Source organism: Harpia harpyja, chromosome 9, assembly GCF_026419915.1.
Source record: "Harpia harpyja isolate bHarHar1 chromosome 9, bHarHar1 primary haplotype, whole genome shotgun sequence".
Lineage (NCBI taxonomy): Eukaryota > Metazoa > Chordata > Aves > Accipitriformes > Accipitridae > Harpia > Harpia harpyja.
In genome coordinates, this window is record NC_068948.1 from 43,220,185 (window position 1) to 43,245,961 (window position 25,777).

The 25,777-nt window shown below is 41.9% G+C and overlaps 2 protein-coding genes across 3 annotated transcripts in view; both read left to right on the forward strand.

The window, feature by feature from the left end:
• Positions 1-4,233, forward strand: part of GCN1 (GCN1 activator of EIF2AK4) — a 44,679-nt gene extending 40,446 nt beyond the window's left edge. Inside the window, exons 55-58 of one of the 2 annotated variants that reach the window (XM_052796170.1) lie at positions 312-460; positions 1,051-1,155; positions 2,688-2,906; positions 3,522-4,233. In XM_052796170.1, the coding sequence (XP_052652130.1) occupies positions 312-460; positions 1,051-1,155; positions 2,688-2,906; positions 3,522-3,647 (599 nt within the window). In that variant the 3' untranslated portion in view covers positions 3,648-4,233. The remainder of the gene's footprint in view (positions 1-311; positions 461-1,050; positions 1,156-2,687; positions 2,907-3,521) is intronic. The other variant, XM_052796171.1, reaches the window with a different exon arrangement.
• Positions 4,234-9,645: 5,412 nt separating this feature from the next.
• Positions 9,646-25,693, forward strand: RAB35 (RAB35, member RAS oncogene family). Its single transcript, XM_052796457.1, has 6 exons — positions 9,646-9,883; positions 13,733-13,783; positions 14,556-14,679; positions 22,118-22,242; positions 22,334-22,458; positions 23,007-25,693. The coding sequence occupies exons 1-6, from the start codon at positions 9,661-9,663 to the stop codon at positions 23,133-23,135; spliced, it is 777 nt and encodes a 258-aa protein (XP_052652417.1). The 5' UTR covers positions 9,646-9,660; the 3' UTR covers positions 23,136-25,693.
• Positions 25,694-25,777: the final 84 nt, after the last annotated feature.

Here is a 25,777-nt window from a genome sequence, read left to right on the forward strand (position 1 = left end):
ACACTAAGTGATTGTGGGGCTGATTACATGTGACTGAGACCATCAGAAATAACTGGGTTGAACAATACCAAGTCACTTGTTTGTAGCTGGTTTCCGTATCTGCCCAGAAGGTGTTCCTGTCTGGTAGAGGTGGTGTGTTTTAGCACTGTTCGTATGGCTTTTTGGGAGGAGTGGAGGAAGCAAGGTATCGCTTTAGATGCTCCTTATTATTTCATTTTATGGAATTGAATCGACAAACTGACAAAAGCTTTCTTAGATGAAAAGGAATGGATAGCAGGAGCCTTGCTATTGTTCTTTTCTTTCATTTGCAGCAGATGTCTCTGGCATTGACTGGATGGTGAGACATGGACGAAGCCTGGCTCTCTCTGTGGCTGTAAACGTTGCTCCTAGCAGGCTGTGTTCCCCCAAATACTACAACAGCGTTCAGGAGATGATCCTCAGCAATGCCACTGCTGACAGGGTAAGTGCTACATGAGAGTTGGAAGTGCTTGTTGGGAGTAGTTTTAAAAGGTGTGCAGGTTCTCTGTGTTACCAAACAGAACACAAGTCCCCATGTGCAATCTGAAGATTCTCCCTTGGCTAGATGCAGTTTTTATAATGAAATTACACGACTGTCCTGATTCTTTGAGTTCTGATCTCTGTGGAGACAAAGATTAAATAATCTTCAGCTGCAGAGTAGCTTTCATTGGGAGCAAATTATGCTTCTGTTTCTCTATTAAAGTTCTCATTCACAGGCCAGGTTTGCAAGAAGTGCAAATATTTCATTTTAGGAAGAAGACTTTAAATCTAGGGCTGAATGAGTTATTTGGTGTAGGGAACTTGAGGTCTCCATGGGGCCTGCCATTTTATTCCATGTGGCTCATACTCGCATTATGATTTTTTCATCATATTACCCAGTAACATTAACCCAATGTTTTCCTGCTTTGCATGCTACAGTTTTTTTGAAAGATCGATTTAGCCTTCTGCAAAAGCTTACCAGACCATGAGCCTAATTATAAAGGCTGTTGGAACTCTGCTCTAGTAATACCAGTTTTTGTCTTTATGTTGAAGATTCCCATTGCAGTTAGTGGCATCAGAGGGATGGGCTTTCTTATGAAATACCACATGGAAGGAGGAGGGAACCTGCCTCCAAAACTTTCCAACCTCTTTATTAAGGTAAGACTTTTTATGATAACTACCTGGTGTTGTTCTCATGTGATCTGAATCTTTGTTTTGAGCTAACTCATGGGTGGGTTTCTCTTACCAAATTTCTGTATGGTAACCCAGCATGAAAACTAAAAGCTCAGTTGCTTTATCTTGGGAAACTAAATCCCCTGATCCCTGAAAATCTAGGTATTTCTTTTTGTGGTGAAGTACAGACAGAACCACTTTATCAGTCTGCTCTGTAGTTGTGAATACCATACCACAATCCCTGCTGCAATACAGAAATGAGACTTTTGATCTTTCTGTGGTAAACTTTAGTTTTGATTCTTACAAATTAATTTTTCCCTTTGCAGTAACAAACAGCTGGCAGAGAAGAGCTGGGGGGAGTTGTCAGGTTTTTAAGGTTGCTAAAGGTCAGAGGGCCTTTGTTAGAAATGCATCAAATACCAACTCTCACCTTACCTGGTTTTGCTGCAGTATTTTTTACTTCCACTATTGTGGAAGGGAGTAGGTCCAAAAGACTGAGATAAGAAACTATTGAAGTTAATGCTTTTTTCAATTCGTATCTATTTAAATATTCTACCTCAAAACTCCTTTCTTTCTTGGTTGTTCTGTTTTTTTGGTGTGTGTGGGTTTGTTTGTTTGTTTTTTCTTCCCCCCTCCCCCACCCTCTCAAAGTATCCCTCACGGTAGACAGGGTCTGATGAACATTAGAACCTCAGGATGTTTTTAATGTCTTAGGAGAGATAGGGGAAGATAGTGAGGGGTAGTGCTGGAGCAGAAGACCTGCTTTTTATTTTGTCTGTCATCTTTATTGTAAATATAAATGTGTTACATTTTCAGGTTTTACATTCCTTTTCAATTTACTTGAAAAACTACCAAACATGCAAGTTGACATGATGCAGGCCATCATTCTTCAAAGCAGACTTTTTGTTTGAAATCCTAAATTTATATGTTAATTTGTATCATAGTATTGTATTAAAATATAAAATTTAAGTATGACAATTGTCACAATACCTTTATCGTGGGATTAATAATGCAGTTGACATTCAGATGTCAGCTTTCATATTTTAAATGTGTTGAGATTTAAATAAAAAATACAAAGGTTTATTTTTAATTTTATTTTTAAATGAAATCCACTGCTGAAACGCATCTTATACTCCAAACAGAGATTGACTTGGCTGTTGCTGCCAATTGAGTGTATTTTAATGAGGTACTAACACTATCAGCTTTTGCCATGCTTAGTGGTCATTGTCATTTCCTGAGGCAGTTGAGAGGAGCGTGTGACCCTGTCGTCAACCACATTTTTCAAAGTTTTCTTTTGAAAAAGTGTCTTGTTTTCAAGGTTTCATCTTCGCTTACTGTTACACAGTTTAGTCAAGCTTGTTGGTTAACAAGTTTGTCTCCTGTGTACCCATGAGTTGAAAACTGTTTGCTATAATTGTTATAGTTTAAAATACTTAAATTACAAAAAAAGATGAACTACTGTGTTAAATACCTGTCCTTGGTATATGTGAATTTAAGTCCACCTTTGCCTCCTTCAGTGTCTTCAGAACTCATCCAGTGACATAAAGTTAGTGGCAGAAAAGATGATTTGGTGGGCAAATAAAAACCATCTTCCCTCACTGGATCCTCAGACAATTAAACCAATTCTCAAAGCACTTCTGGACAACACAAAGGACAAAAACACCAGTGTAAGAGCCTACAGCGACCAAGCTATTGTCAATCTCCTGAAGATGAGAGCGGGTGAAGAAGTGCTTGAGGTATGAGACAGAAGAAAATGTAATCCTTGGTACAAGGCTGTGTCACGTTGCTCTGTGTATGGTTAAGTGTTGTGCCTGGAGCCTCAGAATGTGCTGGCAGTCTCTTACGGAATAGATGGAGTGGGACATTCCTATTTGCCTTTAAGCCTTCTTCAGTATTCTCATGCTACGCCTTGAAGAAATAAGCAGTACTGATACTGTACAACCTTTTGGTTGCAGTATTAATAAAATCAAGGTATTTAACATGCCTCCCATGTTTAACCTAATAGCCTTGCTTTCAAAATGCCTTTCAAATTTCCCTTGCTGTGCTGTAGTTACCTCAGCTAGGACTGCTAGTTTATTGCTTTTGTCACTTGTATAATCCTACTGCACCATTAGTGGTGCTAGAGAGAGTATTTTAGGATGGACCACTTTGAACACCCATTTCCAGACCGCTTTTCTAAGTCTTAGCTGCTTTTGGATAGTTCCCATGTCTGGAATCATAAAACCAGATGAAGGATTTTAGTATGTTTGAAAGATTTTAGATAAATACAGCTTGTAAGGCACTTAGATTTATTCTTATTTTGAATGGTATGTCATAAGGAATTGGTAATTGGTGCTATCTTTCTTCCACAGTCGGTTTCCAAGATTCTAGATGCTGCCAGCTTGGAGCTTCTCAACGAAAGCTGCAGGAGATCTCTGAAGAAGCTGGCTGGCCAGGCTGACTCTGATGAACAGATAGATGACACTATACTGACGTGATAATAAAGCTCCAGAAGACAAGAAAACACTGAACCAACCGCTGCATCAGCATTTCAACTCAAACACCTATTTTAAATGTTTTCATTTTTGAAAATGTTAATTCTGATGGGATTTCATGAAAAGGACTCCCAGAGAGTATTTTAGTATCAAATATACCAGAATAGCCTTAATTAGACCCACATTAGCTGAAAATTGAAAATTTGGTCCCCTTTTTGAAACAGATAATGCGCAAGAAACAGATATACTAATCAATACTAGTAAATTGTGGCCAATTGTGAGATGTGGCTAGAGCACATCAGGCTTAAACTCTGGTGACACCTATTTCCTTTCCAGGGTCTGTGCAAAAACTCCAGTACTGGAAGTATTGTTGGTCTTTTCCACAGACCCTATGAAGCAGGAATAGAACTTGGTGAAAGTTAAAGCGTATTGTTTTTGTGTACTGCTAACTTGCTGCTTGTGACGGTTCTGAAGACTGAAAATCCCTGTAAAACAAAGTATTTAAAATAGCCTTAGATCACAAATGCGAAGGGGGGATTAAATGCAGTCTGTTTAAAGAAGGAACATTTAATAAAGGCTCTGACTTTGATCTTTCTGGTGTAAACTGTTCTTTTTACAAATTCATTTGTCAACAAACTTATACTGTGATTTACTTTTTGGACCTGCTTTTTCTAGGGCATACAGTTTGTAGAGTGGGTAGCACTGTAATCTATAAAAACCTTTTGCAAAACTGAGGCAAGCTAGGGTTTAAAACCAAGCCAGAACTGACATTTAATGAAATTTGTAAGTAATTACTCCTATTAATTTCCAAAGTATTTTTGACTACAGACAGCTTCTTAGTTATTCAACTTGTGAAAAGTCCTCTATTTTTATGTCTTCAAAGGCTTCATAAGATACTTGGCATTTCCAACATACAGATTTTTTTTTTTTTTTTGTCAGTGAGTTGCACTGCTCCAAGAAAGCAGCATTTTATTTTACCTGGCCACATATACCTCTTTTTTAAAAATTTCTTTTAATTTACTAATACCTTTTATGCCACTTGATGGGAATAGTAAAAATCTTGTTGCAGAATACAAATTTCTAGAAGGAAAAATGAGCTTGTACATTCCATGTAGAGTAATAGTTAAGTGAGCCTTATCTATTTTATGAAACTACACAGAAGCTGGTTGCACCTGAGAAGCCAGAGCATTAAGATTTATTGTTTCAAATAGGTGGGTGGTGTGTGTGGGGGAATATTCCTTGCATGTAACTGGATGGCTCAAACCATGATGAAGGGAGAAGAACACAATACTACGCATCATAAAATTTGAGAGCATAAAATGCAACCACATGGGAACACACATTCCACTAGAACCAATTTGCTGATTGCTATGGCAGTTACAGCAAACAGAAAAACATTTTATCTTCACCATACTAATGCCTCAAACAGCAAGATACAATCTCGAGTAGATATTTAGGAGTGCTGTGCTTTGTTCTGGTCAAAAGTACAAGAACCTGTCAAAACATTCTTGATGTTATGTCAGTTCCCAAGCCTGTGGTGTAGGCTTCTGGCAACAGAGATTTCCTGTAGGAGTCACTGGGATACTGTTGGAAGGGACTTGAGAAAATTGGCTATTTTACCCCTTACCTAAGATAGGTTCAGCTCCAACTGAACTGTTCCTAATTGATTTCCATAAAATTATTTTTTATAGTGTTGTATGATGGAGATCCCATAACCTCTCTATGCCATCTATTTCATTATATAAACTTTTCAGACTGTCAGAGCTTGCCTCGTGTCTAAAAAAACCCATAATAAGCTTCCTTGCTGGTACTTGAGTCCGTTGCTGCTTGTCCTGTTCCCACAGACACTGAAAATAGTTCATTTTTGCAGCAACCGCATCATCACTTCAGTGTTCTTACCCCTGGATGAAGCAAGTTTAGATTTTCTAAGTCTTTTCTCATAGATTTTCATGTTTTCTAAACTTACACTGCTGCCCTCCAAATTTGTTCCAGTCTGATTCATATTTGCCTTGTGGTGTCCACTGCTGGACCAGGTCTTCTAGGGGAGAGTACTACTTTGCAAGCCCTACATAACACACAACATGTTGTCTATCCCAACCCAAGGTCTGGGTGTTCTTTTTTTTTGCAACAGCAGAGTGTTGCTGACGTGTATAGTTTGTGATCAGCTACGAAGTCAAGCTGCAAAATTGTTCTTTGGCTATTTATTTCCAATCTTGTATTTATGCAGTTGGCTATTTCTACAAAATTGCAGTACTTTCCAGTTGTTCTTACTGAAATTGTATTCTAGTTATTTTATAACATTTATCTGCATTTTGAAGGTGGGTTTTATTTCTGATTTTGCCTTCCAAAATACTTGCAAATCTTAAACCATCTTAAAACTATGTATTTTGCGCTGAATTAGTAATAATCAAAGAGTGAAAACTCAATTAAATGCTCTTAAGGATTTGGCAGTCTCAGGGCACTGGAATTAGTTTCACCCATAATGAATTAGCTGTGTTTTGGGATAACAGAGGAACAGCAGTTAAACCATGCAATGCAAAAATTTTTGTGCGCTGAAACATGTACAAAATTTTATGGCATTCAAAAACTACTAGACAGGTGGCAAAAAGCTCCGTGCTTGTATTGGAATCACTTGCTTCATCATTGCAGATGGGAAGGAAGAAAAAAGTTGCAAGTTTCTCTGAAGAATACCTGTTTGAGCTCTTGATTGTGAGCACCTTGGCTTACCTATTTTATCTCGGATTCTAACTGATGCTCCACATAAACATGTGAAAGAAAATTACAGTTAAATAGAAGCCTTTGTTATTAACTTGTTAATTTTAGCCAGTAAGAGCTTTTGTTATTAAGGGTATTTTGATGATTTGTATTTCCACTTTATGTAGCAGCAAGTGGAAAAACTCATTCATCTTTCCAAACAGCAGCTGAATTTCTGCACTCAGTTTAGTTGTTTCTGAGGGAGGAGCTCACTTGCACTTATTGAGAATATGCTGATTTTTCAATTACAGTGAAACACTGAATTTGGATTTTGATAGCTACTTTTCACTAAACTATTTATACACTGCAGTATAATACATCAGAGATAACATACCCATAGTTTTTGCCACAACAGATCTGATAAATTGATTGTGCCAACTTGGAGACTAAAGAATTAATTTTTTTCTCATTTCAAATGTCTTAAAAATACTAGTTGTCAGTAAAAGATAATTTTTCCCCACAACTGACTGTGATAACATCTTTGAACTGTCAAGCAACTGTCTCTGAGTGACAGCTGAACTGTGTGTATTTCAAGAATATCAAAAAATAATTTATGAGGTGTTTAAACTTACAAAGTGCTAAAAATTTCAATGGAAAAGAGACAAAGGTGAAAGCATAAAATATTCAAATATTTTGATTTTTTTTTTTTTTTTAGATAAGTCACAGTTTATACTGTCTGTTTTATTAGGTAATATCACGCCATCTCACGCTTTTCACATGATGAGGTTTCATGACCTTAAAAATAAAGGTAATAGGACTCATTATCATTTTGGGTTTGAGCTGGTGATTTGTATGCTGGATTCAAGGGATCTCCCTGCAGCCCAGCAGTGTCCTTGGCTACCCTGATGCTTGGGGCATGAGTTGGCTTATACGATGGGCTGCCCAAGTGCTTTACTGGGGTGGGTGATATGTGGTGGGGGTTGCTTTAACACTGGGCTAGCTGCAAACCCTTTTCTAGCAGGGTATCTGTGAGCATAAGTCTGTTAAATAACAGACACTCATGTCTGGTAACACTCCAGCCTTTCTCCTGCTCCTCAGCTACATCATACATTTGAGGATAAAGCAGAATGAGCTATAGGGTGTGGTGTTTTAAATGCATGAGTTGCAGAGTGAATGTGAAATGGAGGTCATCTAAGTGGATTTCAGGATGTGTGGGACTTGACAGGGGTGAGCTTTGAAGGCTAGAATACTTTTTTGAAGGTTGAGATTAAGGAAGGTTTAGAATTAAAACCACAGACATTAGCCATATTGTTGATCAGAAGTATTTAGAAGATGCCATTTTATGTGCTAAAAAAAAATATCTTCAACCCAGACATGCTATTTTAGCCATACTGGGTTGGTTTGTTTCCAGATGAATTGCACACAAATTGGACAAATATAACTGTGGAACCATGCCACAATATCCTATGCAGAAGAAATAGGAAATTAGAGTTGGTTAGAGACAATTGCCTTAAAAAAATATTCTTACTCCTCTTAACCAAATCCTATTGTATAAATCCAGAGAAAAGAGTCTATAGCTTTTGAGTCAATGTTAGGGGAAAAGCAATACTGCTAAAAACTGTCTGTCATTCTCTAAGAAACACGCACAGATCACAGCACAGTTGTGGCTGGACAGCACTTCTGGATTTCAGCTAGTCCAACCTGTGTGCTCAAAGCATCGTTGAGTAGAGCAGGTTGCCTGGGGCACTGTCCAGGCGGGTTGGCCTCCACCACCCCCCTGGGCAACCTGTTCTGGTGCGTGAACACCCTCCAATGTCAGTGACACAGTTTGCAGTGGTGATGTTCCACTGATTTCAATCTTTTACTTGTGCTTGGGTCCTACCAAAAAGATCCTCAAAGTAGGCGCATCCTACTCCAAGCATCTTTAGAACAACTAATTAGATTGTAATTATCAAAAGCATTGTGGATTGGTACTTTCAAGTTAACTGCCCTTGCTTTCTGTGTCACCTTTCCTTTGACCATAAGGGTCTGTGTTCTTCAGTGCTAATACAGCTCTCCCCATTTAAAAGACAAATGCATGTTAATGAGATACTTGTGTCAATGGATCATAAACTTATGGTTAAAATAAAAAAAAAATCAACTTAGTTTAATTAAATAACCATGTCAATATTTTGGTTTGAACCTACGCTAAACTAAAATTACTTTTAAGATAGATGCAAAACCTAGCACGTTGCCTTTTGTTACTGCGTTTTTACATATGTATTGAAAAGCCTTAATAACTGGGAAAGGAAGTCCTAAGTAATTTACATATTCCACACCAAAACACTGCATTGTTTGATCTCAGGAGTTCAAGTACCAGTAAGAACAAATAATTTTGTAGAAAAATAATCAAAGAGAAAACCAGCACTCTTCTTGTGCCGTATCTCCACCTAAACGTGGAGATCACCTAAAAAGCGATCATAGTCTGTCGCAGAGTTTGTATAGTCAGTATCTGTGCAACTGATAGCAAAATTATTCAGGCTGTTTGCGTGTTAGACAATTGGTGAGAGTACTGTTTGAAACTGTGGATTTGGCCTGTGGATGGTGCAGGTGCAGCTGCCAATGCGTGTGAGCTCAAGGCCCTTCCTGAGCCATACGTAGGCACATCTCTGGATTAAAACCCCCAGGAATCTAGTTCCAGACTGGCCTGAATTGACAGGCCTAGGCATTTCATTTCACTTTGCTGTGGGCTTCCTCACCTGCAGGCTGGGCTCTGATGGGAACTGTTCTTGTAGCTGTGCGACTTGCTGCTTTGGTGCACAGGCGTGGTGTTGAAGCAGCAAAACACGTTCCTAGCCGCTGTGGTCTGTTCCTGTGCCTTCCCAGGAGCGGAGCTGACAGCGCCTGAAAGCGCTGGGGCTCCCTCACGCCTTTGATGCCTTCCTGGGGGCAGCCTCCCCTTCTGCTACATCCACGGGCCTCACGCGAGTGCCTGTGGGAGCCGAGGCGGGCACACCGCTGCCTGCCAGAGACGGCCCAGCGGCTCAACACAGGGGAAAGACGAGCTACCGGCGGAGGGGAAGCCAGGTGCGGAGGAGTGAGGACGACAGCCTCACCGCAGCCCGTCCCTCACAGCTCTGTGGCGACCGCCAAAGCGCGCGAGGCTCCCTCACGCCGCCGCGCCTTTTGCGCAGGCGCCGCCCGCGGGCGCATGCGCAGCGGCCGCCGCGGAGGGGAAGGAGGAGGGGGGGAGGGCGTCTCCCTTGCCGCGTCGGCGCGTGCGCGCGCGGGCGGGGAGGGGCGCAGCGGCATCCGCGGCGGCTGTGCCGGCGCAGCTGGCGGGATGCGCATGCGCGGCGGTGGCACCGCTGTCAGTTCCGGCTGTTTGTTCGGGAAGTGGATCCGGGCCGGAGCCGCCGCGCCGCCCCCTCCTCCTCCTCCTCCTTCTCCTCCTCCTCCTCCTCCTCCTCCTCCCCCCGCTCCGTCGCCCGCGGCCGTTCCCGCCGCCCCGGCCATGGCCAGGGACTACGATCACCTCTTCAAGCTGCTCATCATCGGCGATAGCGGTGAGGGCGGGGGTAGGCCGCTGGCGGGGTGGCCGCCCCTCGAGCTGTGTGAGGGGCCTGAGGGCGGCGGCGGGGCCGGGCCGGGCCGGGCGGCGGGGGGAAGGCGGGGAGGGCCTCCTCCCTCCTCCCGGGCCACCGGTGGGGCTGCTGCGGTCGGTTCCCCCGTGGGTGGGTGGGTGTTCCGGCGCCGTTGGGCTGTGCCGTGCCGTGCCGTGGCCGGGCGGGTCGCCGGGGGAACGCGGCGCTTTGAATGAGAGGGCGCGTTCGCTTGGGCTTCGTAAAGTTTTTATCTGATGAACCTGCGGAACTGGGTACCGCGGGATATTATGGTAAATAGCGTGGGTAGGTTTAGGAGAAGGAAGATTAGGCACGTCTAAGTTCGCATTCGTGGTAGCGTCGGCCTTTGGGGAGCCGCGCGTTCTGAGGGCGCCCACTCGTCTCTTGTTGGGATGAGGAGGGAATTCCCTTCCCCTGTGACAGACAGTTTAAGGCGTCGGTGGGAAGGGCTGGCTGCTCCTCAGCCCTAGGGAGCGTTGTTTCCAGTGCGGCAACTACGACGTTTTAATGGTCTTTAATATCTTAATTATTCCTTAAGACTCCTTCCGTGCTTCAACCTGAAGTCTCAGTTCTAGAGTTTGTCACTTTTTTTAATAAATCCTTGAAGAGCTGGTAGCTTTCTGTACTTCTAGTTATAGCAATGGATGCAAATACCTAAAATAGTTACGGATAAGGGGTAGCTATGGATTTTTGAAAATAGACCTGTAAATACTTCTGCAGCAGTTTCAGAAACTGCTGGAGGGCTAGCGTGTGAACTCAGCCTGTGTCTGGTGCTTTCGTTTAGGTACATAAGAATTGGGACTGGGAACATTCCTGCCTTCAGTCCGGTTCAGTGTTGGTAACACTCCAATAGCTTACAGTTTAATTTCCATAAACTGGAGAAGATGGCATCCACCCTCTTCTTTTAATAGAGGTGTGGTCCATAAGGCAGCAGGTCCCGGCACGCAGCGAGGCATGGCTCTTGGGTAAAAGCGTAATGTTGCATGATCTTGGCAGCTGTCACCTCCAGAAGCTTTAGCTGTATGTAAAAATATGTTATTCTATACTAAACTGTGTCTGCATGAAGGGATCTAAAGAGGGAGAAAGGGCAATGGCTTCAAAACAGCTTAAAATGCTAGGCGCTTCTGGGAGCCTATGGATTATTAAAAGCAAATGCTGCATTCTGAGTAAAGCAGTAACTCTGTTGCTTGCTGATGAGTTTCAAAACTGTTCAGGCAAGATAAACAGGATGGTGAAAACTCTGAAGAAGACTTTTCCTCATTTTGAACAACTAAATGAAATTTCTTAGCTGAGTCTTTCTGACTACCTGTAGTGTATCCAGTGAGAGGAAAAAAAGTGTTGTGAAAATTATTGGGTTGCCTGTGGTCCTCCGTTGTTGTAATTAAATCTCACTATGTAGTTTGAGTATTGATTTTTCTTTTTTGTTTTTGTTTTTCCTAACCCTGACCGGAAGGCTTTGTCCCTGCTTCCACAAAACACTTTGCTTGCCTTGTTTACTGATGTTTATTCCTCGCAATAGGCAGTGGACTGATACTGGATAGGATGATTATGTCTCATCTGCCTTCCCCTGTATGCAGATATGTCAACAGGGTAGTAGGTTTGTATGTTTTTAGGACAGGTCATCTTGAAAAGCAGCTGGTAATCTCAGTTGTGCTATATATTTAAAAATAATACAGATGATCCGTGCTTTGCATGTGCTTCTTTAATTCACTCACCATTCAGTAAGATACGGGTTTTAGAAACTGGTATGGCACAGAAATTTGCTTTTAACTTTGATTGTGCAAAGTCAATAGGCCTTTTTTTGTTTGGTTTCATTTTGCTGTCTTCAACAAGCAAAGAGGCCCTGCTAGCCTTCTCTTTTCATATCTTCAAATAACTCTCTGTAGGAAGTGGAGGGTCACGAAGAGTGTGGTTTCTCTATACGTGAACAGTGTGGGTCAGAGGCAGTGTTTGTTTAGTGAGATCGTTGTCATCGGGAGCATGTAGAACTTCCTGAGTTCAGGAGGTTTGTCTTCTCTAGAAGCTGCCTGAGTGCTGAAAGCAGTATAGACAAGACCGTGTCCATGCAGCAGTGGACAGCCTGACAAAGCAGTAGTCATGTGCAGCCCATGCAGCTCTGCAGCGTAGCCTGAGGCTGGCTGACGTTTTAAGAAGGTGGTGTGGTCTGACAAGTCTGTGGGTTCCAGCATCTACTTTCTTTTTACTAAACTGGAGGCCAAGGCTGCTTGATCAAGAAGCATAGTACTTGCTGAAACTTTTTCTTCTTTTTTTTTTTTTATTAATTTTTTTTATTTTTTTAGTCTCTTTCCTTAGCTGACTCGTGTTTTGCAGAGGTTTAGCTCTTGCTAAATAACCAGTCCTCTGTTAAAAGTTCAGGAACTGCTCTGGAGCTCAGAGGTATTCAGTGTATGCACATTGTAACTTTGTATTTTTTAGTAGCATTCTTTCTTTTTAATTTTTTTTTTTTTTTTTTAACATAAGTAATACCCAATGAGAAATGAGCATGGCTTCTCCAGATGTCTGGTGATTTGAACTCTCTGCAAATGAGACCTGGCTTATTGGAATCATGCAGATTTTTAGGTTTGTTTTTTTGTTGTTGGTTTTTTTGGTTGTGTGGTTTGTTTTGTTTTGTTTTTTTTTCTGGTAGCTATCTTCAGATGCCAGCAGCTGAGAGCTGTTGGGAGTTCTATATAGTCTTTGCATAGGTCTTCTATTAAGAAAAACTTGCAAGTTATACATCATCAAAATAATTAGCTTAAATAACTTCTACCTGAAAAGATTTAATAGATAATCACCCTGGTGAAGTTGAATTTCCTCTTCATGTCATAGCAGACTTCTTTTTGGGGGGGAAGGGAGAGGAAGGGACATTAACAGCAGAGATGTTACTCAGAGATAACAACTTCGAGGCATTCTGATACCCAGATTCCCTTGGTTGGGTGTGCAGGAATGAGTTTCTTACAATTCTTGTCTGAAGCACTGTGAAAAGTGCTTCCCAGCAACAGGGTGTGATCAGGGTGCAGACAATCATTTAAGGAAAACCTGGATGAAGTGCTACTCAAAGCACCTAGAGAAATGTTTCATGGAACATTTTGGCAAAAGGTACAACTTTAGAAAGGCATGTGTCTTTCCTGTTAGATGTGGAACAAGCCTATTTTGGATGGCAATACAGAACAATTGTTCCCGACTCCTCTGTTTGGTTTAGGCTTCTGTTAAACTGTGGCCATGATAACTTAAGCTTTATAGTACCAAACCCTAGTCTGATTGTCAAAGTAGTCCAAATTCCACTCTCGTTCAGCATGGCATAATGAATGGGAGGTAGGCAGTGGTGTTAAGCATGATGTGCAAGTGGAATTCAATGGAGTAGTTTAGGGCAGTGTCCTGAGTACTTGTTAATTAGCAGGACGTGCTCATTTTTGGATCTTTCCTTAGCAAATGTAAGCCTACTGATCGTAGACTTGCTTTCAGTTATTACTCTTTTATGACCTCTTAGAACTGACCACAGTTCAAAAGCTACTGTTTGAGAGTTTGCTGAGGGCTGGAGGAAGGAGAGCACAACCCCCTGCCCTGTACTGCTACAAGAAGCATACTGAGTCTTGGAGTGACCGCAGTGTGCTTGATCAAATCTTCAAGGAGAGTACTGAGATGAATAGTCAAGGTGGATGGTCCTAAGTTATCTGCTGAGAAAATATCCTAGTTAGAGTTAAAAATGCAACGGATGGGTAAAATACTGTTATGTTACCCGACACCCAAGATGACTGTATTCAAAGATCTTGCTGTCTTTGTTTGCCATAGGTGTGGGCAAGAGCAGTTTGCTGTTGCGTTTTGCAGATAATACGTTCTCAGGTGAGTATTTTGTTTACTTCAATAAGTGAAATGGTCAAGGTCTGCTCCAGTGCTGCTGGTTGGCAAGGAGTTGTTCTTCTGCATTTACCCACTAATAGCTGTACTAGGAATACATTATGTTTCTAACTTTGCTTCTCTTGGTATAAGCCTATACAAGCCATCCTGTCTGATCTTCATTTGCAACTGCAAGTCCCACAGTATTTAAATACTGACATGGTTCCAGAAATAGCTTAGGTTTTTTAGCTTATGCTGTACTCTGTGCAGACTTCCTATTGGCCATTTGGGATTTAGATTGATTGACTATTGTGGCTAAACCACTTACATTTGTGACATAACTAATTTATTGGGAGGAAACTCTTAGAACAGACTATTCAAAATAAGTGATTGCACAAGCATTTAAAGCAAAGCTTTGTCTCAAAATTTTCACAAGTTAAATACTTGCATAGTTACTGTCCATTTCTTGAGATATTTGGGTGCTTACTCTTGACCACCAATGAAGTAGAAGAATAATTTTATTTTGTCACACTGACTTTTAAATTTTAAGGGTCGCGTGGGGGAAGTGGCTTTACGGCTAGAAAAAAGCTATTAACTGCAGATAAAAATAAGCAGATCAGCATGACCTGATAGGGCATTTTAAACAACAAGGAGATAGGGGTAATCTGGTTCTCCTGTCCAATCTGAGAGCTACTGCCAAATAGCGTTCAGAAGTGTGCTTTCGGACATCCAAAATAAACAACACTTAGGTTCTCACTTATCCACGCTTTCCCTTCAGGCAGCTACATTACCACAATTGGAGTGGATTTTAAAATCCGGACAGTTGAGATCAATGGAGAGAAGGTGAAGCTACAGATCTGGGACACAGCTGGACAAGAGCGCTTCCGGACTATTACATCAACGTGAGTATAACTGGGCTTTGTGATATGTAGCTTTGTGTATGGATCTTGTAGTTTAGAGTTACGGTTTAGATATTTTAATGTTGCAGTCAATTAGCTAACAAGAGCTTTGCTGTCTGTGCAGTGGGACTTCTCTCAGCTGCTTTAGAACCAATAGCGGTGGTGATATTGTGGCTAGGTTTGAAACTGGGATTTTAGAATTCCTCACTCTTCTGTGCATTTCCGTGATGGCTTTGTCTTATTCCTCTGCTGCTTGTTTCCAGATGGTAGAACTGGAGTTAATTCACTGTTCTGCATATAGTAGAAGACTTGTCTCTGAAGCCTGTTCAAGAAAGTCATCCTCTGATTGAAATGTATTGTAGAAGTACAGAGTGCAAACCCTCTGTCAGTGTCATGTAACTAATGAATAGCTTTGAGATCGAAGACTAGGTTTTCCAATATTTAGTTTTCTTTTAGGACAAATGCGTTTTAGCGACTCTCTGTGCAGAGTTCTGTTGAAGCAGACGCCCACATGAAGTTAACCTTTTCCTTGGTTTGAGTTCGGTTTCATGCTCATTGTCCTTTTGAACAGCGTGTGCACGGCTTTTCCTGTTCCTGAAGAAACCACACCCAGAGCAGTGGGAACTAGGAATAAAATGTGTTTGTAAACTGATTGCAGTAAAGGTGGGACTGCTCACCATGGCGCTAGGGGAAGAGGAAAAAAATACACTTGGAAATGGAACTTCTGTTTCCTTTGGCTATTAACAAAAAATAGTAATTCTTGAAAGACCTAGGTGTTTCACTTGGTCTTTCATGACTGAATTCTCTTTTGGCTCCTATTTGAGAGGAGGATTGTTTTCAGCTGATGTATTGGTTAACTTACTCAGACATAAAAATAATGAGATTGGTTGCATCTGTGTTACGTCTAAACAGCTAGAAACGGTAAAATTGAACCTGATGTGTGCACCACCCCTTTCCTCTGCGCTTTTATACGGATATTACTGGATTACTTCCATTGTTTCTTAAGTGTTTAGCTTGAAAAAACTTGGTTGCCTCTTGTAGGGTTCCTGTGTGTGACATCACTTCTTGTTTCAGCACTGCAGGGAGCTTTGGGCAGGAAGCGGTGAGGGGGAGGCAGCAACGCAGTGCTGTGGCTCCCATCAGCTGTGCGCACAGGCTAGTCACAGAGTGCCCCAATTAGTGCTGAGTCAGCAAATGGCCTTCCTGTTTTCAGATTCCCTGACACGACTCGGAGCTGCGTTAATGAGCGTTGGTTCGTAGGGCTGATGCCAGCTAGTTCAGAAAGCCATGGTATCCGGCACTGAACAGGGAATACCAGGAAAGGAGGCTTCCTTTTGTGAACGGGAATAGCAGCAGATTGGACTTTGCGCTGCGTTTTATGTAAATTTTTTTCCTTGATTAACACTTAAAATAGATAAGCTGAAGTGGTTTGAGGGCATTTGTGCTATGACCTGTTTGAATTCTGCTACTACTTTCTTTTGCATAGGTTTTTACCAAAGTGAGGTACATTGGAAAGCCCCAGTTTTCTTGCCTTAACTCTGGTACAGTAGTTACAGAATCTTCCATGGTTAGGGAAGAAAGATTTTAATTTTGTGCAACTTTAAGCAAAGAAGTTCTTGTGTCCAGGTGCATTTGAACTGTTGAGGAAAACACTTTGGGAATGCCGGTTACATTGTCATGAGGACTCCTCTTGCTGCTAGGTCAGCTAGCTGTGACTGTCTAGCATTCACTGATATTTTTCAAGAGGCTCTCTGGACCTAAACATATCACCTATAAAAACAGGAGATAACAAGATTCATATTTTAGAAATGGTTCTATCTTTTTTTTATTATTATTGGCAAAGTAATACTGTAACTGATTTGCTTATCCCAAACAGAGTGACAAATCGAGTTACCGTGCTAGTGCTTACGAAAGGGCTTGGCTACCAAATCATGGGTGGAGTGTGAGTGCCCTGTCAACAGTGTAGTAGTCTTTGTCGAGTCTTTGACTAGATTGAGGTTTAGATTGAGGATAAGAATATAAAAAGATGTTCCTTCAGTATTCCTGTAGGCCAGGAAGTCCCTGTACAGTTAAAGGTAGAGTTCAGATTGATGTTGAGCCAAGCTTGGCAGGGAAGTCTGAAATTAGAGCCCATCTGGTAATAATAGTAATAGGTTGGAAGTACCTCTGTGTAGACGTAGAACTGCAAAATGGTAGAGGTGGTAGGAAGTTAATAGTAGAAAATCGGGAAACGTTAAAAGGTTATATATTATGTTGGTTTTACTTGACTACAGCTACAGAAGCTGAAGAACAGAATAAAACTGTTAAGGAACAGAAATGAAGTCGATGTGGAGTATTCTACAGAAACTCAGGAAAAATAAACTAGATCAGAATTTCAGACTAGCAAGTATAAAAGACAGAGCTGGTTTTACTGTCTATTAAATGTGGAAATACTGGGATAGCTGGTGACTAGTGGGAGGAGAGGCCAGGTTGCGTGAATTTGATTGGCATGGAATGTCATCCAAACTCTAAATTGAATTTAAATTCACCAGAGATGTAGCATGCCAGGATTCAGCTGTATTAGCAGGAATCTTTAAGATGCATGAACAACCAGTTCCTGTAATTCGTTTGCTCTTGTAGATAGGACTACTTTGTCCTGATTCGCGACTGTGGTTTTAGGATTTAAGCTTTAAATAATAGCTGTCAGATGCTAGCTCAGGATGAATAGCGATAGCAGAGGGACTTTCTGCCATGCATTTGTGTGGAATGGCGTGTTCAAGAGAGGGATAAACTTTTTGAGATGATAGAATTGCTGTGTCTTGTAAACCAGATATGATGGTCGAAAGACTGGTCAACTGACCTGTGACAATAGATGGGCTTCTGGGAGCCTGAAAAAAAGATGAGTATGAAAACAGACTATTAGAAGTCTCTGGAATTGTTTAGAATTCTAGAGGACTGAAAAACAAGGAAAGATGTATACTACAAACTAGTGAAATACTAACAAAGGTGTTGGATTTAACCAATGACCTATTTTTCAAGTTGGCCAGTTACTTCCCCCCCACCGCCCCCGGAAAAATGAACATAGGCGCCCTACTGAACTGATGCAGTCAGTAATACTCTGTCTTTTCTAAATCTGACTTAGCTACCATCATGCTTCCTGAAACTAGTTATTATAGCTCCAGATGCTAATCCTGGGAAGCATTTACTAGAGGAAATCTGAGAACTTTCTTACTGGTGTCTTGTAGTAGGGAGTACCACAATGAATGGCAAAATGTTCCCTTCTGCTTAGAACGGTAGTCTTCAGAGATGTGAGGGGAGGATGCAGATGGCTGAAGGACATGGTGAGTTTGGTTAACCCATTCTGAAGACTTTCTGTATTAAGTCTGCCGTATTAGTAGGTAATGTTTCAAAGGCAGTACGCTTATGTCTTTAAGCTTCTTTAAATATAATTCTATAGGTAGAACAAGGAATTTAGGTGGTACTGTGTTTATTTCAACTTAAATGTTATAATTCTTAAGCCTTTTCCACACCAACACTAAATGTAAGGCCTTTAGATCTAGGTAACTTTTCCAACTATATGGAAGATAGTTGGCTACTACCATATGGAAGTTAGTTGGCTGCTACCAAGCAATCCAAGGGCATATACAGGTCAGGTTTGGTTGTCTTTCACCTTAGTGGGATACTTTTATGGACACTATAAACATAACTGTTCTATAACTTCTTTTTTTTCTTTTTTTTTTCTTTTTTTTTTTTTGCTGTATTTCATTAGTGTATTTATCACTAGGAGTAGTAGCAGGTACTGGCTTTGAGGTTTGTAGGGTACATGGCAGAGCGTGCCTAACATATAGAGGACAGCTAGCATCAGTCATATAGTCCTTGAATGGAAGGCTGAGGTTGAGAACTTCGTTCCTCTTCTGCTCTCATTTCTGTGGTCTCCATCTTCCCTAAAATGTGGATGGGAAGAAGATAAGGCATTCCTTCCCTAGTGTCAAAGCCTCAACTACCTCTTGGTTGCCAAAAGCACAAAATTTACACCTACTCCTCCCTGAATGCCAAAAGCCCCATCTGTTCTCTACTTGCCAAAGCCTACAACTTGTTATAAAAGCAATTCTGCACTGCATCATTCTGAAGTTTGAAGGATGGGGTAGGATAAATCAGATTTTATTTTCTAGTACTGTCCTGCACTTGGGGTTAGAGAATCTTTGCTGTACTTGTTAAGCCTAAAATCTTATCTAGGACACAAGGCTGTATGTAACAAATGATAGAAAATAGCATGACTAGCTTTTTGAGAAAAATGCGTATTATGGGGCTTGAGAGTTAGAGAATAAAAGGTAGTATGGTCTTATCTCTCGGGCTGCTAAAAGGTAATGTCAGCCAATGGAGAAAATGACATTTTAGTGTAGATGAGGGGTTGGCAACCTTTCTAGAATGATGTGCCAGACAATTTTCCGTTCCAAAAATAGAAGCAGTGTAAGCTGGTAGGAACTCAGCAGGAGTCAGGGGTTGCTGTCTTGCACAAAGGGGGATGTTTCTGATGAGGTGGTTGGCAATATTAGTGCTTTGTGGCAGGAGCTCCGAGCTCCTGCAGAGTTTTGCATGCCAAAGTGGTCTGTGCTGCATGGTCCAGCCCACAGTCCTCATCCCTAGGAGCAAACGACGTCTGTGCTGACGGCATGTTAGGAGGGGGATCTATATGTGCAGGGTGCATGTTATTCTACTCCCTGACATCATATGCTTTGCTTAGAAGAAAACCTAGGTGCGTGGGCAAGGTAGGAGCAGCAGGATGCTCTGTTGGGTCCTCTGGGTTGGATGACTGGGATACCAGGCATGGTTTTATGGTGTGCACAGCAGAACGAAGCAGCTCTGCGTAGGTGTAGCTGAACCACTGCGTTTCTCTAAAGGCTGAGTGTTGCCTTTGCAAATGTAATGCTCAGTGTTAGGAAGTGGTCGGTCAGCCTGAGGGTTGCTGAATTAAAAGGCTATTAGGTGATATGGGAGAGTTTGAAGATAATTAGTTATTGTTGAGATGTAAAGAAATCTAGTGTGTTGATAGGACTGGAGATCTTTCCCTTTCTGATGCTATCATACAAAACAGTATTTATCAAAAACGGTGTGCAGTACATGTTACTGTTGGGAGAGGATGGATTATTTTTGCAATGTGTGGATTCAGGCTATGGAATACTTTTTTCCTCTAAAGGATCTAAGTTATGAAATAAAGTTGAACTTGTAACGAAGTAGAGCACAAATGCAGTGCTGTAGCAAGTTTTACAGCTATTAAAGGAACTGATTGTGAATGGACTAGAATATTTGAAAGCGCGGGATCTCTTATGGGCTGGGAATAAGTAATTCTTACCTGAGTTAGTTCTTGCCAAGGAAAGTGAATGTACAGCATAAATTACTAGTAATGGCATGGAAGAAGTATGTGACTGTCTTCTGAAAGTGCCCAGATTAGCAATAGGAGCGGGCTCTCCTGCTTCTGTAGAGTATGTATCATATCATAGAAGAGTATTGATACCCAGTGACTATCACACAAAGTGATCACAAGAGGAAGGGGGTGGGGGGAAATGCGTGCATTCTGTATGTGATGTATGCCTGTCTGTGGAATTCTGTCTTGATCATAGAATCATAGAATCGTTTAGGTTTGAAAAGACCTTTAAGATCATTGAGTCCAACCGTCAACCCACCACCACCATACCCATGTCCTGAAGTGCCACGTCTATGCATTTTTTGAACACCTCCAGGGATGGTGACTCCACCACTTCCCTGGGCAGCCTGTTCTAATGCCTGACAATCCTTTCGGTAAAGAAATTTTTTCTAATATCCAATCTAAACCTCCCTTGGCACAACTTGAGGCCATTTCTTCTCGTCCTATCTCCAGCCACCTGACAGAAGAGACCAGCACCCACCTCAATACATCCTCCTTTCAGGTAGTTGTAGAGAGCGATAAGGTCTCCCCTCAGCCTCCTTTTCTCTAGACTAAACAACCCCAGTTCCCTCAGCCTCTCCTCATAACACTTGTCCTCCAGGCCCCTCACGAGCTTTGTTGCCCTTCTCTGGACACGCTCCAGCACCTCAATGTCTTTCCTGTAGTGAGGGGCCCAAAACTGAACACAGTACTCGAGGTGTGGCCTCACCAGCGCCGAGTACAGGGGAACAATCACTTCCCTGCTCCTGCTGGCCACAGTATTTCTGATACAAGCCAGGATGCCGTTGGCCTTCTTGGCCACCTGGGCACACTGGTGGCTCACACTCAGCCAGCTGTCAACCAGCACCCCCAGGTCTTTTTCTGGTGGGCAGCTTTGATGGTTTATAAAGGCAAATGGCTTCTGTTATCGAAGGGATGATGAGGCTAAAGGTGGAGAAGAGATAGTAACTTGCTCAAGCAAGTCAGTAGCAGAAGTGAGCTGAAGCTTTGAGATCTTCTGAAAGGTAGTGCATTTGGAGTAGATTAAAAGGCTTTGAAGTTGAAAGGTGTGTTCGCTGAGTTGAAATGAATTATCAAAGAGGACCAGAGTAGTCACAGTGGACATCTCTAAAGTGCAGTGGAAGGGAGAGTGCTGCAAGAGGTGGTTGTTTTTCGGTTTTTGTTTTTGTTTTTTTTGTCAAAGCTGCCTAATTTGCAGTAGGGAAAATACCCGATAGCCCTGTGAATGTGGCTGAAAACTGAGAAGGTGGAGCTTGCTTTTTTGATGTAGCATTCTCATGGTGCACATACTGTCTGCCTTTAGTAGGTTCATGCAGGTGATAATGCTGGAACTTGAATTCAGGTATTTTTCTTGCATATCAGAATTGCTCATCATCTTTTAAAGGTGCTTGTTGCCCAAGGCTAATGGGAATAAACTGAAACGAAGCTTATTTTTAATGGCTAAAGGTAGCAGAGCGCTTTGAATGCACATATGGAGTCGATCTGTTGAGTAGGAAGGTGTGATCAGAACACAGTCGCTCAGCCAGAGGGAAATTTTTGTGAGCTCAAGAGAACTGTGACTGAGGATTGAATATATTTGGAGATCTGCTGAAATTTTAGTCTGTAAGTGATCTTTCACAGATAACAAAATTACTGCAAAAACTTGATGTGGCTTGTATGATGTGAAGGTTCACATCACAGCCAGTTCTGAGGACATATTGGGGGCACCACTACCTTTTGCTCACATAGCTGGAAGACAGTATTCATCTTTGAAGGTCTCGAAAACCTGAACAAGGAAGTAAACAGCAGACTTTGGACTTTGAAACCTACTTGTATAGACTAAATGAGCAGGGAAATCTGTAGGTTTAGAGGAAAATAGCATGTGATCTAGCTGTTGTAAAAGAATTAAATGACTCCCAGTGGAAAGAAAATGGGGGCACTTGATTGCTGTAACTTGTGGATTTGTTATGAATCTTGTAGAAGCCAAGTGAAAGAGAAAGAGCTGAGAAGATGATACATAGCTTGAATTAACATTTATTGTCTTTTCCTGCTCCATAGGTATTACAGAGGAACACATGGGGTCATTGTTGTCTACGATGTAACGAGTGCAGAATCTTTTGTGAATGTAAAACGGTGGTTGCATGAAATTAATCAAAATTGTGATGATGTCTGCCGGATACTAGGTAAGTTTCTAATCAGAGTTACAACATCTTATTTAGTGGGCTGACCTGCTGAAGTACCAAACTGACTTTTTGTTTTCTTTCTTTTTCTTAGTGGGGAATAAGAATGATGACCCAGAGCGAAAAGTGGTAGAAACAGAAGATGCCTATAAATTTGCTGGGCAGATGGAGATCCAATTGTTTGAGACCAGCGCCAAAGAAAATATTAATGTGGAAGAGGTAATACAATATGCGGAGGAGTATAGCTAAAATAATTTGGGGATAATGGTTTGGGAAAAAATAACAATTACATTCTTCCCATTGAGAAAGAAAGATAAAATGCTTTGTACAAGTTGCAAGAGAGTAGTAAAATGTCAGAGAGACATCCGCCTGTGTTCAGAAGAGTTGGGGAAGTGCAATGAAGGAGCCCACATTGCATTTTCACTAGCTTTACAGTGCTAACATATTAGGCATGGTCTCAGGAAAGACTTGTCACTAGGGGGAATGCTTCTAGGAAGTAGGACTGCCCCGTCTTTACTCCTGGCCTTGGTTGCCAAACTGACCTGGTTTTATTTACTGGTTTGGGAAAGGGGATGGAAGTGTTATTGATTTTGTTTGGGAGTGGGTCGGGAAGGTACTGGATTTTGGCTTGGCCCGTAGTGGGTTGGGGAAGATCTCTGAACCATCATTGAAATATCTAGAAAAGTGGAGTTGCTTCAAAAGAACAGCTTCCCACAAAAGCTAGCCTGAGTTCCTGGGTGGTCTAAACTTGCTTGTTTCTCTTGCAGATGTTTAATTGCATTACAGAGCTAGTCCTGCGAGCAAAGAAAGAAAACTTAGCAAAGCAGCAACAGCAGCAACAGAATGATGTGGTGAAGCTAACGAAGAACAGTAAAAGGAAGAAGCGGTGCTGCTAATGCCCTTTCCCTGCTGCAGAGACTCTGCTCTCAGACAGATCAGCCCCTCCAGCTAGACTCGGGCAATTCCACTGGGGCAGGCTTTGGGAGGACTTTCTCAGTTTTGTGCCGTTATTTAAAGATTATTTTTTCTCCATGTTTTCTATCAAGAGGCGCTGGCACCTTACCACTTCAGTGCCAAGAAGGTATCGGATGGAATCTTGCCCCCCTCTCCTCCCCTGCTCATTCCAGTGCGCCTTGTAGACAAGAAGGACGTTGCCTACCAAGTGGACTAATTAACCCAAGAGTTTGTATATAATGTATATTGCTTTAACCAGCCTCGCCTCCCTGTTGTCGCTTTGGCTTATGCCTTCTTAATGTCAACCAATCATGGACTGCAGAATTCATCTTTTTAAAGAAATAGTACAAAGTTCTTAATTCAAGTTGGCCCCAGGCTGGCAGCAGCTGTTTCCTGGGGCCTCTGGCTTCATTTCTGTTGGGCTCCAGGCTGGCAACTGGTGCCCCTGGGGCCTATGGCTTCACCTGGAGTTCCAGGCTTTTACTGGGGCTCAGGTTTTGTTTTTCTAGGTACCAGGATTGCAGGTGTTGCTGCTGGAGCCTGGGGTTTCACTTCACCAGCCCCTGGGCTGGCAGCTGGTGCTGCTGCTGGGGCCTTGAATTTCAGTTTGCCATGATCCAGGTTTGTGGCTGGGTCCTTGGGTTTCACCTTCTTGTGCTGCAGCCCAGCTGTATCTGTGCTCTCCTTTAGTTTGTATCAAGATACTGAAAAACAAAACTGACCTGCAGAAGTGGGATTTATTTGGATAAAAGTTTTTTTTAAAAAAAAAAAAAAAAAGCAAAGTTTAACTCCTTTGACCTCTGCTTCTGGTTCTGCCAGGGTCCTAAGTGAGGGTCCATTTCTTTTGAGAACAACAAAAACCACGTGATTCTGCCAAAAACCCCAAACTTCTCCTTGTTGCCCTGTCCACAAATAGGCGATCTGAACTTGAATGTGAATTTTGGTGGCAAAGCTTTTGTTTTTGAGAAAGAAAAGGCATGAAAATACATCCAGCTGTTCTGGATTGATGTCTGAGTATGAAAGCTGCTGCAGGATCATTCCCAGGATTCTTCTGTTAGAAAGGAGGACTGCTGTTTAGCATAAAGGAATGGAAAGCTTGCTTGTTTGGGTTATGTGGCGGTGGAGGATCACCCTTGGAAACAAACTGGTCTTGCTATGCTCAGCAACATTTTCCTGCCCCTTGTTGGCCTTTCTGGGAAAACAAGGGCTCAGTTCATCAGCCTCAATAGGTGTAGTTGAAGGTGGAGAGTGTATGTGTGTGTAACTAAAATATCAAATGTCTGGGCTGAAAGTACATGCTCAGCACCTGAATAATTGCCTAAATAATAATTAAAAAAGAAATTTGTCCTTAAAATTACTAAAAGGCATGGAGGGTATGGCTTCCTTTAAGACCTTGAAGGTGGACGTGCTCAGTTTGTCGGTAAGTGGCCCTATGGAATTGCTGGCCTTAGTGTGGTAGGATATGATTCACCAATGTCCATGAGCTTTGAATCAGCCCACTTCTCTCCCTTCCTCCCCCTTCCCCAGGAGAGGCTAAATTTTAGTCACTTATTTTGCCTGCATTTTTTTAGATTTTACGGGTTGTGGTAAGAGCCCTAATCATACAATCACATCACAATCAATCACTTAAAAGACTTTTTAAAAAATGCAAACAATGAATGTGTAACACTTATTTTTTTTTTAATCGGTTCAGGTGCTGGGAGTATGTATCCAGCTGCCTTCACCCGTCTCTTTTCTTCACATATCTTTCATTGGTAACCCAAGAATAAGAATGAGCTGGGATGGTATTGCTAGTGTGAGCTCTGATAATTGTAAGACTTGAGCGGCTATGGAAAGTGGCGGCTTAAGTTACACCAGTCCATTCTGTCTGCTTTCTGATGTCGAATGTGGTGTGTGCCCAAGGAAGGAGCTGGGTCAGTCCTCAAAGCCTTCCTGTTGAAATGAAGCTGTCCTGTGATGGTTACCACTTTCAGATTAAAGGGCCCAGCTGCATTACTCTGGGACTCTTGTGGTAGCATGTGTGCAGATCTAGGAGGGAGTAACTTCATACAGGCAGAAGTAAAGAAAATGTCTGAATTTACTGGAAATGATGCAATAAAATGAGGAAATGGTGCACCCAAGCCTGGAGTGTTCTCTTATATGGAAAGATTGGTCCTCTTTGAGTCCAGGTCTTTGTGGCCATGGTTTGAACTCTGCCAATCCAGGTGTCCAACTTCCTGGCTTAAAGTGGGATTTTTTTTCTTTTTTTTTTTTTTTTTTTTTTTTTCTAGAGCTGGCTGTAGAGGAGCAGTTACCTCTCTGCTCTTGCCACTCACTGACTATTCAATTGGAAGGGGTGGGGACTGTGTCTCTAGTGGTGCTGATGTGAAGTTTCCTAAATGTTGAGCAATGGAATGTCTAACTGGTTTGCTAGGATTATTTCTGTAATGAAAGTTTCTAATTATGCTTTTTAAATAATTTTAAAAAACTAAAAATAAAGGTTACAAGCTGCCAAATCTTTTTTGAGGCTCTGTTTCCTCTGCTGTCCAGCATCTGGAGGTGGAGGGTGGCAAGCCAGGGGTGAGCTCTTCTGCTGTATGTAGAG